The sequence below is a fragment of the Mirounga angustirostris genome, unplaced genomic scaffold, assembly GCF_029215605.1.
Source record: "Mirounga angustirostris isolate CCGP_5_RB_7025 unplaced genomic scaffold, mMirAng1.0.hap1 SCAF_10, whole genome shotgun sequence".
Taxonomy (NCBI): domain Eukaryota; kingdom Metazoa; phylum Chordata; class Mammalia; order Carnivora; family Phocidae; genus Mirounga; species Mirounga angustirostris.
Window position 1 is genome coordinate 21099650 of NW_026991718.1, and position 18335 is coordinate 21117984.

The 18335-nt window shown below is 54.7% G+C and overlaps 1 protein-coding gene across 2 annotated transcripts; it reads left to right on the forward strand.

The window, feature by feature from the left end:
* The first annotated feature begins 222 nt into the window (after window positions 1–222).
* SLC35F6 (solute carrier family 35 member F6) lies at window positions 223–17612 on the forward strand. 2 transcript variants are annotated; one of them, XM_045884238.3, is made up of 6 exons: window positions 225–430; window positions 9422–9494; window positions 10244–10415; window positions 10653–10865; window positions 11607–11717; window positions 13001–17612. In XM_045884238.3, the coding sequence occupies exons 1-6, from the start codon at window positions 354–356 to the stop codon at window positions 13468–13470; spliced, it is 1116 nt and encodes a 371-aa protein (XP_045740194.1). In that variant the 5' UTR covers window positions 225–353; the 3' UTR covers window positions 13471–17612. The 2 variants fall into 2 exon arrangements, with proteins under 2 accessions (XP_064428031.1, XP_045740194.1); XM_064571961.1 differs by lacking the exon at window positions 11607–11717 and having other exon boundaries at window positions 223–430.
* Window positions 17613–18335: the final 723 nt, after the last annotated feature.

The following is an 18335-nucleotide window of genomic DNA, read 5'->3' on the forward strand; positions in this document are numbered from 1 at the left end:
ACGATCTCTTTAAGCGGTTTACAGAACGCTCTGACCTTCACAATGAATTCCCGTTGCACGGTCCCATCAGCCGCTTTTACAAACGGGAAGACCTGGGCCCGTAACTGGCCACTGTCACCCTGCGGAGACCAGAGCGCCGGGGATCTGCTCCGCACTGACACCGCAGGGAGGCCCGGCGCCCGCCCGGGGGGCGGGGCCACGGCGCGGGGCGGGGCCGGCTCGGGTCACGTGACGCCCGGCCCGGAAGCGCTCGCTCTCGAGACCCCCGGGTGACGGGGTCGGGAGCTGCCGCCTGGAGCGAGCGGGGAGGTCGCGGGGGTCCCTGCAGTTTCCCGCTCCCCGCATCCGCCGCCATGGCCTGGACCAAGTACCAGCTGTTCCTGGCCGGGCTCATGCTCGTCACCGGCTCCATCAACACGCTCTCGGCCAAGTGAGTCCGGGCCCGGCCGGGAGGGGAGGGGGCTCAGCCGGACCTGCCGCGGCCCTCGAGGGCGCCGGCGACCCCGCGCACCTTCCTCGTCCTCCTCCTTCTCGGCTCTCCTTTCCCGGCTTCACCGGCTCGCCGCGTTTCTCCGGTCGGTTCACGCGGTTTTGGGGCCCCCAAGGGGCGCGAGGCCCCGGGGAAATATGGACCGAGGCCTTGTCGCCGGCTGGAGGATCCGAGCCCCGGCTTTGATCGCTGTGTGCTTGATCCCGGCGAGTCACCTCCCGACTCCATGCCTCAGTTTCCTCATCTTTAAACGGAAGGGTTGGACCAGTTCCTCTCCGGCCCCTTCCAACGCTGGCTGGAGGCCGGGCCCTTCAGGAGCTTTGGGCAGGGGTGAGGTGAAGGGGCACTCCCGCACTTGTGCACACCGGCTGCAATAGAAGCCATGAGGGCCGAGTGACCAGTGAGCGTGGAAGGCTGTCGCGACAGAGATGGGGGTACCCCATGGGCTTCTTATTGAGGAGAGGTCAAAGCTGGGCCTTGACATTTTGGTGGAATTTCTACATGTGGCCAGATGCGGTTGCAGGGAACAGCAAGGCCACATCGAAGTGTATTGTAACTAGCACCAAATGCCCAGGCCGCATTTTATCCCACAATCAAAGAAGGGCTTTTGAGCAGGGAGTGACATGTTAAAGGTGATATGATGAACCGGGTGGTCAAGATGAAGAGTAGTTTGGGGCAGGGGAAACCACTCGGAGGCTGCTGCAGAGCAGATGAGGGAGGGAAGAGGGGGCAGTGAGGCAGGCAAGGAGGGGACAGGTAGGAGAGACCAGGTGCAGAATGAAGCCATAAGGCCTGACCCACAGGATTGAGAGAGAGAGAGAGAGAGAGAGAGAGAGAGACAGTGAACCCTCCAGGGTTTCTGCCTGGGAGAACAGAAGTGTCATGAACCCAGACAGGGAGGGCAGGTGCACAGTTCAGCTGTGATGCATGAGGGTGAGGTGCTTGTGGGACCGGGAAGACAGACCCCAGGAGGTTAGGGATTGAGGACCCGGGGCTGTCACGAGGCCGAGGGGTTGAGCATAGCCTCCTCTGTAATGTACAGGAGACCCAGAAGGCAGCCCCTTCTCTTGGCAGCACTTTGTCGCTTGCTCTGCCCCCACCTCAAGGCAGGGCCCTCCTGCCCCCTCAGTTTACCATTTCAGAACCCCCAGTGCCTGGATCCTGGCCTTTTTCTGAACCGATTCCAAAAGGCATTTGGAGAAGAGTAGACAGTGGCCCTGTCCCAGCCAGACCTCACTTCCAGCTGGGCCCTGCCAGGCTCCACAGCAATGCAGAGTCACACCAGTCACCCTCTGGGCTGTGCTCGAGGCCCCCTGGGTGGTAGGGGGCTAGTCATCTCTTATTCAGTGTTGAAGTGTTCGTTCAAATGCTCCAGAGGAGAGACCTGGGAGGGAGGTATCCAGTTCAATTCGTCAGCCTTGTATAAGGTACCTACAGGGTGTGAAGCACTGTCTGGACTCAAACTCAGAAGGTTTGAGAAGCTTAGAATCAGAGGTGAAGGGGACAGAGCATACACACTTGACAACCAGTGTCCTCCCTTCTCCAAAGGAAGTACAGCTCTGGGTAGACCCCCCTCCCCCCCCCCCCCAGTCTCTGGTTTGTCTATGTCTGTGTTTTGAGCTGGTCTCCTGAGCCCTGTGGCCTCCTTAACTGTAAAGGAGACTCAACATGGGAGCTCCCATCTCGGGATCTGAATGCAGCAGAACAAGTCGTCTGTCTGTCCATCTGTCATACCCTCCAAGGCCTCAGTCAAGTGTTTAGGGAGTGGCTATAGGTCTGCCAGGGCTTCTGTCCCCACGGAGAGTCGAGATGGACAGTTATTACTGGGGTAAACTGACTCAGCTCCTTCCCGGCCAGGTAGGAGGCCCTGGGATCCTTGGCCTCAGGAGGCCTTGCCCTTGGAGGCTGCCTGAGAGGCAGGAAAGAGACTCCCACATGGGGACCCAGCCTTTGGCCCCGTCCCCTGCCAGGTCACCTGATGTGGGGCCTCTCAGGAACCTCCCTACCTCAAATGGGCCCCAGAATTGGGCCCTAAACAGTGTTCTGAGGCCAGACTTTGAGAAGGACGCCCTCAGAGAGAAAATGTGAGAGAGCGCCTGTGTACATCCTGATGGGAATTACCGATTTGTAATCACACTCTGACCTGCAGTTTCTGGCAGGACAGACAGACTACAATGTGACCACAGCGAGTGCTAAGCAGCTGCTCTAACCAGGGCCTGGCCCTGCTGCGGCCGCCTTTCATGTGTTCGTTTAATGAACTCTCGTAACCGGCCTATGAGGGGGATAAACTCCCTGTCCCGGGATCAGGAAACTGAGCTATGGAGAGATGGAATCGCTTGCCCGAGTTCAACTCAGCTGGTCAGTGGCAGAGTTTATATTGAGCCAAAGTAATCTGGCTTGAGACTCCAGGCTCTTAACTATCACTATGGGATGAGGCTAGGGACTTCTCAAGTCATTTTTCAGGGCATTTAAAGCTGTTAGAAACATAGAAATCACCCATCCTAATCCCCACAATTTATAGTCTTGGTCCCATGAGAAGTTTCTTTTTGTGACTAGCTGGCTGGCATCAGAGTGGGGACCAGAAGCTAGGTCTCAGCATTTTAGTCCAGTCCTTCTACAGTGGCAGTACCCCAAAGTTCCGCTTCCTTGGGGATCGCCTCTCACATCTCCCCAGGGAGAGCAGCCAAGCCTGGCCCACGGAAGTTGTAGTCCCACAAGCGACAGCTCCCCTCCCTGCTGCCAGAGTGCCCTCCCTCTGGGACTGGGCAGCAAAGCTCTGTCCCAGCCCAGGGGATCCTGCCATCATCCTACTTCGTTTCCCCCTGGAGACAGGGGGCCACTCACGGTTCTCATTTAGTGTCTCAGTAGCCTCTTTCAGTTCCTTGACTTGTAAAATGTCCAGGGAAGACGAAACTTGCGGCGGAGGAAGTGGGTGAACACCTGCCGCGTGTTGTGCTGGGACCACAGGGCGTCTGTCCCCCGGAGGAGGCCACTGTGCCTGCTCAGCAGGTCTGGGTAGGCTGCAGGAGACAGGCCTGCCCTTGCTGCGATGGGGGCAGGGGTCACATACCCACAGCAGAAAGCCACCCATCGGCCTGGCCCTCTGGCCCTGTCCCTGGGCCTCGGCAAAGGGCCCTTCCAGTCAAGCGGTTGCTTCTGCTTTCTGTGGCTGCTTTCTGCTGCCCCGCTCACCGGGGCCTTCTGCTGATGCATCTCCTGCACAGCAGGCAGTCCCCACCCCCCAGCACTGCTTGGGGCTGTGCCTGAACTAGTGCCTGTCTGTGGGGTCCTGCCCATTTCAGAGCCCCGTTCTCCTGAATCCAGCTGGGGTTCTGCATGTCAAGAGCCAGGGTCAAGCAGACGCTCACTAAGTAAGGCTCAGGTGCCCTCCTAAATGCTGCAGGCTGTGAAGCCCACCCAGCCAGAGAGGAGCCAGGGGGTGACTTCCCCTCCCAACAGTCAGGCCCCTGGTGTGGGGACCCTGCCACGAAAGTGGCAGGAGGCCTGGGACCCCTGGGTCTCTAATAGGGAAGGACTCTCTCTGTCCTTCCTGTGCCAGCTCTAACTTCTGCCTTGGTGGCTGACCCCACCCTTAAATCTGAGGAGCTGGCCTGGGATAATTGCTTCAAAGGGTTCCTGCACCAGCCACAGAACGCCTTAAACCAGGAGGGCAGTATGTAGAGTGAAAAGAGTGCAAGGCATGGGAGTTTATGGGATTAGATGAGTCACTGGGCCTCTCCAAGCCTCAGGTTCATCTGTAAAATGGGCCTGACTTCCCTCCCTTCTTCCCAGATGCAGGGTAGGCTCTACTGAGGAAGACTGGGTAATACTTAGATGAGAGGTCGCGTGATCGTTTATCACCAGCTGCTGTGACACCAAAGAGTGGAGCAGCCCTGCGTCCTTGCTGGAGATCCCAGGCAGGAGAAAGGCGCTGACTCACTGGGCTTAACAAGCTGGGGGCACCAAAGGAAGTGGCAGAGATTCTGCAGGGGACTGGACACCCGACTGTCAGTCTGAGCTAGCCACATTGGCCACTTCCTCAGTCTGTCGGCACCCGCTGCCCTCACGTGGCCACGCACACCTCTCAGAATGCTGAGCTCTGAGTTTGGCCAGGCTGGAGTGACTCACCCCCAGCCAGGGGACCCCACCCCCGGCCTGCCGAGGCCCCTCCTAAAAGAAGCCGGTCTCCTGGCTCAGTCAGTAGAGTGTGTGACTCTTGATCTCAGGATTGTGAGTTCGAGCCCCATGTTGGGTGCAGAGATTACTTTAAAAAAAATTTTTTTAATTTAAAGAAAAAATTATAAAAGAAGCCGGTCTCTGCCAGCAGAAGGCAGCTCCTCATGTAGCGTCAGCCTGACTCTCGGGGGTCCCCACAAGCTTCCCCTCCTGCCCACGCGACCATGGCCTTCTATCTAGAGAGAAGGGAGGGCCCATCTGCAGAGCTGGCCTCTCTCCACCTCAGCCAGGGGAGTGGGAAAAATCTGGAATAAGAAGGTGATGGGAGAAATTCATGGAACTGGAAGTGGAGACCCCTGGGGACTAGCCTTTCTCGGCACCAGATGAGCCCTCTGTCCCTCAAGCGCTCTCTGATCCCTGGGTTTTCTTGTCTGTCAAATAAGGAGCTTTCTGAGATGATGGTTGAGTTTCTTTTCTGTCGGCACTTTGTGGCTCTGTGGCCCTCCGGCCACCTCTGCTTCAGCTGGCCAGTGGGTCCCAGAGAATGGATGTGCGCTCTTGGGCTGGAGCAGAGCGGGCCGTATTGACCCAACACAAGGGGACAGACTCCTGCTTAATAGAGGCGAAAGAGGGAGAAGGGGCAGAAAAGGACTTTCACTGACTCCCTGCCATGTGCCAGCTCTTGTTTTTTGTTTTGTTTTGTTTTTTTAAGATTTTATTTATTTATTTGACAGACATACAGTGAGAGAAGGAACCCAAGCAGGGGCAGTGGGAGAGGGAGAAGCAGGCTTCCCACAGAGCAGGGAGCCCGATGCAGGGCTCGATCCCAGGACCCTGGAATCATGACCTGAGCTGAAGGCAGACACTTAAGGTCTGAGCCACCCAGGCCGCCCCATGTGCCAGCTCTTATATATCTTATTTATACTTTTGACAGTTCATCAGTGCTGGCCTTATTATCCCCATTTTATAGATGAGAAGACTATTAACTTGTCCAGCCTGTGAGACTCAAAAGTCATGAGCTTTCCATATATTCTGCTGCCTTTTCTGAATGCAAATTGAAGCAGATGGATTTGGCCCTAGACCCGCCTGTTGTTAACTGTGTGGGTCTGCACCCAGCGCTCTCCACCCCTCCACCCCAAACCATGAAGTCCCCATCTGTAAAATGAAGAACATGAAGCGTCCAGCACAGGCCTGGCACGAAGTCAGTACCCGGCGAATTGTACCTTTATAAAAACATGCAGTGAAGTGTTTTGCAAACAGCTGTCCCACCTTAGGGGCTCTTGCTGTCACCCCCCGATCAACAGAGCCTGGATCTTGGCTCTCGTTCTGTGCTATCTGGGGTCCATCTGTGCCTATGCAATGAGCTGAAGCCTGTCTCACGACCAGGAGGTGAAGCCTGACCCTAGCCCCAAATCTCTGCAGGCCTGAACTCCTCTCTCTCTGAAGAAAGGCTGGGCAGGGCCGCCTGTCCTTGCGACACCCAATCCCTTGGACTGCAAGCCCGCCCCAGGCATCCAGATACAAAAAGACTCCATTTCCCAGGCTGGGAACACTGCCAGCCCCAGCTTGTTGAGGCAAATCCACCCCTTGGGGAAAGCAAAGAAGGCCCCAGGGGCGGGAGAGGGAGCTCAGCACCGGCCTTACAGCCAGCTCTTTGCACTTGGTGCCCACTCCTGGGGGACAAGCCCAGCGGGTCCCACCAGCAAGCGGCACCTCCCCCGGTGGGAAATTAGGAGGCAAGCATACGCTACCTCTGGACTGTAGTACCTGCCCGTTCGCCAGGTGGAGCCTGAAAATGCCATTATTCCACAACAACAACAAAATGGAGCTCCTGTATGCCAGGAGCTGGGGATCCAGAGATAGAGAAGTTGCTGCGTGCTGAGCTTCCACCCTCAAGCGGTAGTGACTCGAACACACAGAGGGATCGATGTGTGAGTGGTCGTTACGGTAAGCTGCGTAGGCAGTAGCCCAGGGGGGAGGCGGCTCTACCAGTAAATCAGGGGTTCTTCTGGAGCCTGCCATGCACTCTGGGTACACCATCGTGATGAGGAAGGGGCTTCCACACGTGCCCTCGCCTTAAACTTGTTGACCTTCATGGGCTTGGCAGAACCTCCCTTGTTCCTCCTGGAGGAGCCCTGGCTCCAGCTGCAGGAATTTCCATCTCTGACGTGCTTTGGGGCAGCTGGCTCTGCACTTTGGTAAAGCAGGACCTCTTTACTCTTCCTCGCTTCTCCTCTGTTACACTCAGTTGCCTCACCCAGGCCCTCCCAGAGTGCTCTTTCTGCAAAAGCAAGCCTGAGTTGGAGAGCAGACCTGCCTTGGGGGGGGTGCCACACCATTGTCTGTGGCCCCCACCCGCATCCCATGTCCTGTCCTGCCTGGGGATCCAAGAGCCAGAACTTGCAGCAGATGGGGCAGAAATGAGACCCCACAGAGCAGATGGTTTCTTTAGTTATAGCTTTCTTTGCCCCATTGGTACTGGGACTGGTTACAGCCTAGTCCCCTGACCCAGATTTCTCTCCACGTTTCCAAAGGGTCCTGTGAGACCTTCTCGCCACCCTTCAGCTCTCCTTTGACCCCCACCATTCCCAAGAACCACAAGCCCTCCTAAATGCCCCTCCTGGCATCTCTGGGGTGGGTGGGGTCTCCCGCTGAGAGCTCACTCACTATGAGCTAAGTTTGCCCTAGCCCTGTTTTGTTCACTGGCCCTGGAGTGTGTTCAGATCAATGAGTAGATGTGGTCTCGCCCTCAGGGCCAATGGGGAATTCTACAGCCATTCAGCCCGCCCTTCCTGCTGCCAGCTTCCAGGCGTCCCCTGTCCCCTCCCCAAACTCAGGGCACAGGGAAGCCATGGCTGGCCCGGATCTTTGTCAAACCCAGCCCTAACCAGTGTCCCAGGCTTGCAGTCCTGTGGGGGGCACAGAAACAAAAGGCTTCCCCCTGCCTTTTGAAACCTCAGGCTGGTTGCCAAATGAGCCCGCGTAGTAGGGCTGGGGACTACCATGTGGCTGCTCTTGACAGACATTGTAAGGAAAGACATTTGAGAAAAAGAAGTCCTGAGTCTTGTAGTTTAGAGACAGCCACCGCCTAGGCGTGGGGCGCTGCAGAAAGAAAGGGTCCAGGGCCCACAGGACACTGCCCTGGGTCCGCATTGACTCGAGTCAGCTGTGTGATGTGACAGACTCCGTTAGAGCTGTGGCAGCGAATGACAGGATGTGTAACATGAAGGAGGGGCGGCTGTCTTGCCAGGCTCGGTCCTGGCCAGATGCCATGCACTTACCTCGGGGCCTGGGCCCACCTGAGTGCTTCCAGAAGTCAGCAGCCACGGGAGTTAAAGGTTAGGAAGGGCTGGGGCTGTTTAGCCACAAGATGAGAAGATTCAAAAGAAGGTAAGAAAGTCTCCGAATATCTAAAGGACATTTTTTTTTAAAAGGTTTTATTAACTTATTTGTCAGAGAGAGAGAGAGCACAAGCAGGGGGAGAAGGAGAAGCACGGGGCCTGATCCCAGGACCCCGGGATCATGACCTGAGCCAAAGGCAGACACTTAACTGACTGAGTCACCCAGGCGCCCCAAAGGACTTTTAAATGAAAGAGATTAGATGAGACCCCAGGGACCCAACAAAGCCCAGCAAGAGTGAAATTGGGGGGCAGGAGCGGCAGACGGTGCAGAATGATTGGTGGTAGCTGCCCACGGCGCTCTGCCGCAGAGGATTCTGGGCTTGCGTCTGGGTTTGCTAGGGAAGCGTGCCAGACTCAGTGATGCCATCTGGCAGGGTGCTGGCCGGGAAGCCGCTCCACTAGTGCCATGTACTTGCCACCTGCTTCCCAGTTAGTGCTAGAAAGACCCTCCAAACGCTGCAGGTTACAGGAAGGTGACCGGATGTGTCAGGCAGTCATTTCCCAAGGGCCCGAATGCCCTTGCAGACCACAGGCTCCTGATATTTTTTGTGCCGTCGGCCCATTTGACAGTCTGGTAAAGCCTAGAATATTGTTTTTAAATGTGCATTTAGGGGCGCCTGGGTGGCTCAGATGGTTAAGCGTCTGCCTTCGGCTCAGGTCATGATCCCAGGGTCCTGGGATCGAGCCCCGCATCGGACTCCCTGCTCAGCGGGGAGTCTGCTTCTCCCTCTTTCTCTGCCTCCCCCATGCTTGTGCTCTCTCTGTCTCTCTGTCTTTCTGTCTCTCTCTCAAATGAATGGGTAAAATCTTTAAAAAAAAAAAGTGCAATTAAAGGTTTGGATTACAGAAAAAGTCACTTATGTTGAAGTAAAGTTATCAAAACATTGAAAAAGCCAATTTGTGCTATAGTAATATGTGTGTGTATACACTTCTTGACACAGAATATTATAAGCAGTGGGTCTAATTACTGTGATTTTGTAGTAGCGATGATTGTAAATGCCACTTCCCGGTTCCTGCAAGGACTCTGACGTGCCGAGAAGAGCAGCCGTGACTTGTGTGTATGACAAAGTCACAGGTACTGCGGGGCTACATTCACAATGTGAGGAAGTGCTACATTTCAGCTAAAGGTTTCTGCCGCCCCCCCCCCCCCCCCCCGCTTTTGCTGTCCACGATCCCAGATGAAGACTTCCTGCTGCGGGAACTGGCCTCTTGGAGAGGGAGTCTCACGCTGGGCCAGGTCCCCGAAGTCTGGCCTCGGTGTTGAGAGGAGCGAGCTTGTCCACAGATACGGGGGCCAGGGTTGCAGAGCTGGCACTCTGCCAAGGGTTTGACCTTCTCTGTCTCTCCGCTGCAGGTGGGCAGACAACTTCATGGCCCAGGGCTGCGGAGGGAGCAAGGAGCACAGCTTCCAGCATCCCTTTCTCCAGGTATCCACCCCATCCCTCCCCACCTCCTATCGCCTGGGCCTCAGGTCAGGTGTCCCCCGTGAGGCCCTACTGCTTCCTGACCTGGGGTGGAGCCTGCCTGTACTCCCAGAAGAGCCATCACTCCCTCCCTCCCTCGCCAGAACAGAGGCCAGGGTGTGAGTGCCCATGGAAGGGGGCAGAGGGCACAGCCCTCTCTGGGAGGGCTGCATGAGTCCCGGGAAGCAGTCATGCCCTGGACGCTGCAAGGCCAGCCCTCGCATGTCCACGTCAGGACCCATTTGGAACACATCAACCCCAGTAGCAAAACCGGCTCGTCATTCATGGGCAGCCCAGACTCCACTGGGATGGGGCAGACAACATAAATGGAAGGCACCATACGGCCAGACTGGGAAGCAGAGGCTCATATTTCAGCCCCTGCTCTCCCAGCAATTTGCTCTGTGACCCTAAGTAAGTTCCTGAGCCTCTCTGGGCCTCTGTTTCTCCATCTGGAACTTGACCAGAGGTTGGCCTAGATCAGTGGTTTTCAGACCAGGCCCTGTGCAGCCTTAGGGTTTCCATCGAGATGTTTCTAGGGGTTAGGGCTAAGGCCTAGGAGGTAGTCTCTGGTCTTCCACACACAGCAGCTCTGCTTTTGTCTGGTTTATGTGTCAAGTCATAGGTAAGCTTTCATGTGAAGACGGGCTGTGTTAAAATTTTGTCAAAGGTGATTCTCCTTCCAGCTGTGAACTTGTAGGGTTCCATCCCTGCAGGCAGTGGGCATGTTCCTGGGGGAGTTGTCCTGCCTGGCGGCCTTCTTCCTGCTCCGCTGCAGAGCTGCGAGGCACCCAGATGCCAGCATGGATCCTCAGCAGCCCTTCAACCCCCTTCTTTTCCTGCCCCCTGCCCTGTGCGACATGACGGGGACCAGCATCATGTATGTGGGTGAGTAGCCAGGCCAGGCTGAGAAGGGCCCGAGGGGGCACTGGTGAAACAGCCACCCCTACCCCAGCTCACCTCACCCCTGCCTCCTCCCATACTTACACACGCGTGTGCATGCGTGCGAGCAAGATTTACTGAGCACATACTATGTGCAAGGTGTGTCTTCAGCCCTGAGGGCACCTCAGAGACTAGATAGCCTTGGCCCTCAGGAGCTAACATCGTGTGTCTCTCTTCTCCCAGCCCTGAACATGACGAGTGCCTCCAGCTTCCAGATGCTCCGGGGCGCAGTGATCATATTCACAGGCCTATTCTCAGTGGCCTTCCTGGGGCGGAGGCTGGCGCTGAGCCAGTGGCTGGGCATCCTTGCCACCATCGTGGGGCTGGTCGTTGTGGGCCTGGCCGACCTCCTGAGCAAGCACGATGATCAGCACAAGCTCAGCGAAGTGATCACAGGTGCGGTGAGGGTCGGGGACCCAGGGGCTGCCCATCTTGTCCTGTCCTCCCTGAGAGCCCAGCACAGTCAGTCAACAGACTTTTGCAAGCTCTTCTCTATGCCCAGCCCTGGGTGTGGGTGCATGGGGGACGTGGGCCTGCATCTGCTCTCGAGGTGACAGATAGAATGCAGAAAAGCACAAGCAGCATGAGAGGGGGTAGATAAGGAGCGGGAGGTCAGAGGAGGGAGAAGGTTCGTGCTGTGACACACACACACACACAAATTGCTGGGTCTGGGATGGGGAGGGACCGAGTGTCTATTGAGTGTTTACCAAGTACCCAGCCCGGCAGCCTCTTCAGCAATGACGGGACCCCTCTGGTCCTCAGAGGATGGACTAAACCAGAAACGTCTATCACCAAGCCTTGTGCATCTCAGAAGACCTGCTTATTACCTTACTATGCCCCTCACAGGCCCAGGCGGGCCTCTGGATCTTCTGGAGCCTTGGCCCAGAGTGGTAACAGTGCCTGCCCTGCTGGCCTGCCCCACCCCTCCGGGGCCAGGAGACCAGGCATGGGGCTGTCATGACTGCCTCACGAACTACATGCTACCCTGCCAAATTGGGGGTTATTGTGTCCCTGTGGGAGCCGTCCACCCCAGCACTGGGCCCACCACCCTGCTGAGGGCCCCATGGCCATGCTCCGTCCTCGCCCCCCACCCCCACCCCATGCAGCCCAGCCTTACCCTGGCTCGCTTCCCCACAGGGGACCTGTTGATCATCATGGCCCAGATCATCGTCTCCATCCAGATGGTGCTCGAGGAGAAGTTCGTCTACAGGCATAATGTGCACCCGCTGCGGGCGGTTGGCACTGAGGGTGTGTGAGCACAGGGGCTGAGAGGGGTTGCTGCTGTGGGGGCACCCTGGACGGTGGCATGTGGAGGGGATGCACAAGCAGGAGTGCAGGGCAAGGTGCCGGGGTCCACGGGGAGGGGATGAGCCCCCACCCCCAATCCTCCCTCCCTTCCCGACGTGTGTGCTGACAGAGACTGACCCCAGAGCTGGGGGCGGGGACGAGGTCGAGGATGAAGGGGATGCACGCCCCACTCTAGAGGAGTTGGCCAACAGGTAAGGACCAGACAGTGCTTTTGAGCTCAGACCGCTTGTGCTCAAGTGCTGTTTCACTTGACAAGCACATCTGAGTGTCTTCAGGATGGGGAAGGTGGTGGTCGAGCTACAAGAGTGGGAAGGAGGGAAAGCTCCAGACAGAGCAAAGACATGGGGAGCTGGCCACGAGTGTCGAAACAAGTAAGGAGTGGTTGGTGAGATACAGGTTTGATGTTGGGACCCTGATCGGGAATTGAACAGGTCAGGGTCTTATTATGGAAAACCTTGAATGTCAGGCAAGTGGATTTAATCCAGACTTTAAGTGACAGACAGGGTGGAACCACCAAAAGTTTTTGAGCAGGGAAGTAACTACCAAAACGTTTAAGCTTTAAAAATACGAGGCCAGCAGGGCAGATGAGCTCAGCACAGACCACGTGTGGCCTGTGGACCCGGCAGGGAGCTGTGCGTGCACCACGGGCTCCTGGCACAACGTTAATCATCTCGATCCACCACGTCATCAAGCACATTGTTGTATCCACTCGGTTTTTCCCCAGTGAGGCTTTCTGAATGGAGCAGTGCGTTGATTCACATTCTGGTCCACTCCTGGTCACAGACCAGTGACCCTGAATTAGAGAACTCTTGTCTTTCCACGCTCGTGAGAGCAATGTCCTGGTCGCAGCTGCCATTCTTTTGTGAATGCACACAACAGAATTTAAGAATGCCAGAGAACATTGGCAGGGTAGCTATTATTTTGTGAAAGTGCGTGCGTGGGTACGCGCCTGTGCATACTTATACCGGTCACGATATAAAATGTATTTATTATTCTTGGTCCAGTCAGAAAACGTGATTAAAGTGGAGAAGGGCAGCTAGAGCCCCCTCTGGGCCGCTCTGCACTCTGGATGAACAGGAAGGAGCTGGTGTGAGGCCGCCCGGAGGGGTGGCTGGGAGGGAGGGAGACCAGCGCAGCCCCTGCTGGGTGGGCTGAGCTAGGGATGGGGAGGGGTGGGGTGGGAGCTGAGCAGAGAGTGCAGCGTGCTTCCTCCACCCCCACAGGCCTCTTTGGCTTCGTGATCCTGTCCCTGCTGCTGGTGCCCATGTACTACATCCCCGCCGGCTCCTTCAGTGGAAACCCCCGAGGGACGCTGGAGGACACGCTGGACGCCTTCTGCCAGGTGGCCCGACAGCCACTCATCGCCCTGGCGCTGCTGGGCAACATCAGCAGCATCGCCTTCTTCAACTTTGCGGGCATCAGCGTCACCAAGGAACTGAGCGCCACCACCCGCATGGTGCTGGACAGCCTGCGCACCATTGTCATCTGGGCACTGAGCCTGGCGCTGGGCTGGGAGGCCTTCCACCCTCTGCAGATCCTGGGCTTCTTCATCCTCCTGATGGGCACCGCCCTCTACAATGGGCTGCACCGCCCGCTGCTGACCCGCCTGGCCAGGGGCCGGCCCTCAGCAGACGAGGGCGAGCATGAGAGACTGCTCGCTGGTCCTCGGACTCCCATCAATGATGCCAGCTGAGCCTCTGGTGGGTTCTCTGCTGCTACCTGGATGCACCTTGTCCACCCTGAGGCCGAGGGCACACAGTGGACAGTGTGCTGTCCCCAAGGCCTCACCCTGCCCCTCCTCTCAGACCCCCGATCCCCCCCAGAGCAGCTGCTGCCACAGGAGATGACCAGACACCCGGGTGCTCCTTTGTCACCACCCCCTACAGCCCCCACAGGCCTGAGTGTGGTGACCTACCCCCTGCCAGGTTCCCACCCCACACCCCGCAAGCCCCTCCTGCAGCTCTAGCACTAAATCATGAAGTGGTACTGCAGGAACTAACAACCCTAAGATTTCCTCCTAAATCATAAGCTAAATTTGGTTCTCCAGAGAAGAGGGGCCAGTGAACAAATTCAAACCAGAACTAAGCGCCGTATTTTCTAGAACTTGTAGGCTCTTCGCTAACCCTGTCTTGGAGACCTGAGTTTTAGCTGGACTCTGCCACAAACTCAGCATATGTCCCCCAGCCCATTACCTACTGGCCCTGGGCCTTGGGGTCCCGTCTGTAAAGCAGAAGGTGCAGATGCTGTGGCTTCCGTACCTTCCAGCCTCAGCCGGGCCCATCCTGTGGGAAGGGAGGAGCCCATTCTTTGGAAATGCCCCTTTGCCCACAGTGCCTCCTCCCCATGCCAGTGTTGGTCCTTGCTCCCACGCTCTCAAGGCCTCCCTGCCTGGGGGAGATGTCAGGGGGAACTCCAAGCAGCCCTTAATAGCAGCTTTTATGAACTCTTCACCTTCCATTTTAAAGATGAAAAGACTGAGGCCCAGAGACATAAGTGGTTTTGTAAGAAGGCTCTCCTGCTGTGGACTCTGGCCATGCACTTGGGATCCAGAGCACATCGGGACCTCAGCCCCACCCCCAGCAACCTGACTCCCTAAATATCCCTCCAGGGTGATGAATTTACCAGCACTGCACCATTTAGAGTAATTCTGGTATCCTAGGCATGTGTTAAATGCTCAGCAATAGCCCTCTGGCGTAACAACCTGCTCAGGTGTGTGCAGATGAGGAAGCCGTGGCCCAGAGGTGGTTAACTGGCTTCCTCAACGGAGCCAGCAGTCCAAGCTAGGTTTGCCTGATTCCAAACCTACAGCTCCACCCACCATACAGGTCTCTGGGGCCTTTGGGGTAAATTTCCCATGGCCAGAATAAAAGCTTCATGTGCTTTTGTCCTCCCCACCCTGAAGAGAGGGAACTGGCATTGGGGACCCCAAGGAGCAGAGCAGCCCTTCCTTATGGAGTTCCTCATTCCGTGGCAGTTTCTGGAACCTCAGACCATTTTTCTGGGCAGCTCAATCAAAACAAAACACCGAATGCCTTCCTTAAAATAGGTTCTGGGGGAAGGGATCTTTGACAAGCAAAGCCCTCAGGCTGTGTGGAAATCAGCAGGTTATTACAGTTTATTGGGAGAGGAGGGCCTCTCCATGCCACCAGCTCCGAGTCCCAGGGGCCCCGGAGCTTCTGTGGGTCACAGTGTGTGCCACAAAAGAAGGAAATGGAGGGCGAGTGTGGTGGGGACTCCAGCCGCCCTGTCCAAAAGAACTGGGGCCTTACAATGTCGTTTTAGGCTCTATTTTTAAAAACAAAAGGGAAATTGGCAGTGTGGCTTTTTTTTTTTTTTTTTTTTTTTAATGGGAGGGAAGGAGCACAAGGGTTAAACATCAGGCCTGCCACCAAATCGGGCAAATCACTTTACGTCTGGAGCTTTGGGTCTTCACATCTCTAAAACAGGAAAGCCGGCCCTCCATCTTGCCGGATGAACACGAAAATCACATGAGATAATAAACCGAAGGTGCCTGTAAATGCCAGTGCACGGTGGACAGTCGTGTCAGGCCGCACTGCCCACCAGTGTGGTCTGCCGGGGGCACGAAGTCCCAGCAGAGGCCCAGCGCGGAGCATCAGCTTTTGCTCAGAGGGGAAGAAATGTTTTAAAATACACCATCATGGAAAAAAGTACACCATCATTGAGGAGAATACAAAATTCCCATCTATCTTAAGACAAAACAAGATGCCTCAAGAACACTTTATGCCTTTGGTAGATACCCTCCCAGCCCCCAGAGATGCGTTCACTCTCCTGTCGCTCAGGGGTGCTCTGGAGGGTGAGTTTGAGAGGTCTTGCTGGTCGTGTGGGCGGGAGGGTAAGGACCACCACTCTCTCTCGCTGAGTGGAGTAAGGGGGTTCGGAATGGTGGAAGTTTGGTGTGGAGGTTCCGAACACCAAAATCAGAACTGACTGATACTGGGCTTCTGTAAACATCAGTTCGAAGACTGTAATTTAAACCATGTGCATCGTAGCAGACTGCTCAATCCCTGCCCCTTGCAAAGTGGTCTTGGAAGGAAGCCTAGGGCAGGGGCTACCTGCAGGACTGCCATGCAGCACCTGGGGTGGCCCTCGGGCTCCGCCACCAGGAATCTGCCCGCAAGGCAGAGATTTAGCACCATACCAAGTGGTTCCATTTGGCTTCACTTTGACCAAAGGTCTCTGCTAGTTTAAGAAACAGCACTCAAAGAGGTCAGATCTCTGACCCCTGCTGAGGACAGTAGGAGGAGTGGAGCAAAGGGCCTCCTGGTATAGAGGAAAGAAGTAGAACCAGAATCAGCTGTGTTCGCAGCCCCGCTTCGACTTTGGGTGACCTTGGACAAATCACGTTACCTCTCAAGACCTTAGCTACCTAACAGGTTCTCAGCGTTACTAAATATGTATACCTTCCTGACCCGCTTACAGATTAACCTCATGCTTTCATATTTGCCTTGGTTAAAAGCCCCTTTGGCCTTTTGTTGACTACATCCTTTCTAAACTTAAGGTCAGCAGAGAACTTCCCCTAGCTATAAAAGTTTATAAATCACCCATCTTCATTAGGAACACTTGTCAAAAAATCTTCAGTAAAGGATTACTATCTCAGAATTTAGCCAACTGTACTGGGAATGGATGTGCCCCAAGGGCTGTGGATCTGTGAAAGAAAAACAGGAGACAAATGCGTAAAGAAAGAATGCAGGCACAGTGTGATGTGCACAAGAGGCCTTTGTATGAGATACAAAGGAAGCTGTACAGGAGCGATCAGCTAACTCAGCCTAGAACCAGAGAGCTCCACTCGAGCTGGGTGTTAAAGACTGGGCAAGATTCCCCGGGGAGACTTCCTCCAGGAGGAAGGAGCAGCTTGTAAAAAAGCACGGAAACATGTAAGTGATGTACTCAAGAACTGCAGGGAAGTAGACAGGTATGCCAATAAGCATGCAATGCTAAAAGTGGCCAGAGACAAGGTCAGAGAGGTGGACAGGCGCCCAGGTGGTGCTGTACCTTTTAGATTTTGCTGAGGCATGAGAACTCCGTCTGTAGACAGTAGAGTACCCTGGGGGAGTTTTAAGCAAGGGAGTGATGTGATCCAAACTGCTGTTTGGAAAGATCACTAAAGGCAGAGACCAGTGAAACAACGTTTAATTAATTAGAGTCTGAACTAGAGAAATGGTGAATGAATGCAAGAGCCATTCAAGGAGTGAACTTAATTTTAGAGCCCTTGGCTGTCAGATCTTCTATTGCATAAGCCATCACCAAAGAGTGGGTCTTCTGGACCAGACTGCTCACCCCACCTTCCATCACAGTGGACCCACGGAGTGTCCCCAACTACAGCTGCTTCCCTTTTCTTTCCTGCCTTCCTTTGCCCTTTTTTCCCTCATTTTAAAACTCGTAAAATACACACAACAAAACATCATTTTGACCATTATGAAGTGTTCAGTGGCATTAAATTCTCCTTGTTGTGCAGCGGTCCCCACCATCCAACCCTAGAACTTTTTTATCTTCCCAAACTGCAACTCTGTACCCATTCAACACTACTCCCCATTCCTCCTTTCCTGTGAGCCCCTGACAACCACTATCCTACTTTCTATGAATTTGACTACTCTAGGTACCTAATGTAAGTGGAATCATGCAATAGTTCTCCTTTTGTGTCTCTTGTGTTTTGCTTACCACAATGCCTTCGAGGTTTATTCATGTTGTAACATATGTCAGAATTTACTTTCTTTTTAAGGCTGAATACTATCTCATTGTATGTATGCACTACATTTTGTTTATTCATCCATTTGGACATATTGGGCTATTGTGAATAACATTGCTGTGAGCAAATACCCGTTCAAGTCCCTGCTTTTAATTCTTTTGAGTGTATACCCAGAAGTGGAATTGCTGGACCATATGGTAATTCTACATTTAATTTTTTTGGCTGATCAACATACTATTTTCCACTCTGGCTGCACCAGTGAACAAGGGTTCCATGAAATCACTGATTTCATAATGACATTTTCCCTGATTACAATACATGTTAACTGGAGAACATTTAGAAAATGCAAGAAAACAAAGTGTAGAAGATAAAATCTCCTTTATTCTAACTATCCAGATGTACATTTGGCCGGAAGGCGTATTATCTCAACATGAAGGGAAGGGGTCGTTTCCCTAGGAGGATTCTATTGCAGTGCTGGAGAGTGTGATCCAAGACATGGTCATATCCTGGCTGTCCCACGACCCCAGTCATCAATAACGTTCATGCAGGTAAACTGGCTTCTGAGCCATATTCGTGGGGTGTTCCTGGGAGGGTCACAGGGGCGACAAGGGGTTGTCCCATTCTCTGTGGGTCTGTCTCCTCATCTTTAAAAACCACTTTCGGGTTAATAGGCCAAAACACAAAATGTTTGAATAAAGTGATTTCTCTTGAGAAACGCGTTCTGCAAACGCACTAACTACATCTTCAGGGTAGAGCTTTCTATTGCCAGCCACAGGGCGCCGGAGGACGAGGGTCCGATCTCTTAGAACTGAGCACCCGCCCCAGCAAGCAGAGGGCAGCAGTTCCCGCCT

Bases quoted from the DNA above. Each gene is read 5' to 3' on its own strand.
- SLC35F6 (XM_045884238.3), top strand. From the start codon at position 354: ATGGCCTGGACCAAGTACCAGCTGTTCCTGGCCGGGCTCATGCTCGTC. The intron at 9,495-10,243 runs GTATCCACCCCA...CCATCCCTGCAG, and splicing joins TCCAGCATCCCTTTCTCCAG to GCAGTGGGCATGTTCCTGGG. The intron at 10,866-11,606 runs GTGCGGTGAGGG...GCTTCCCCACAG, and splicing joins GCTCAGCGAAGTGATCACAG to GGGACCTGTTGATCATCATG.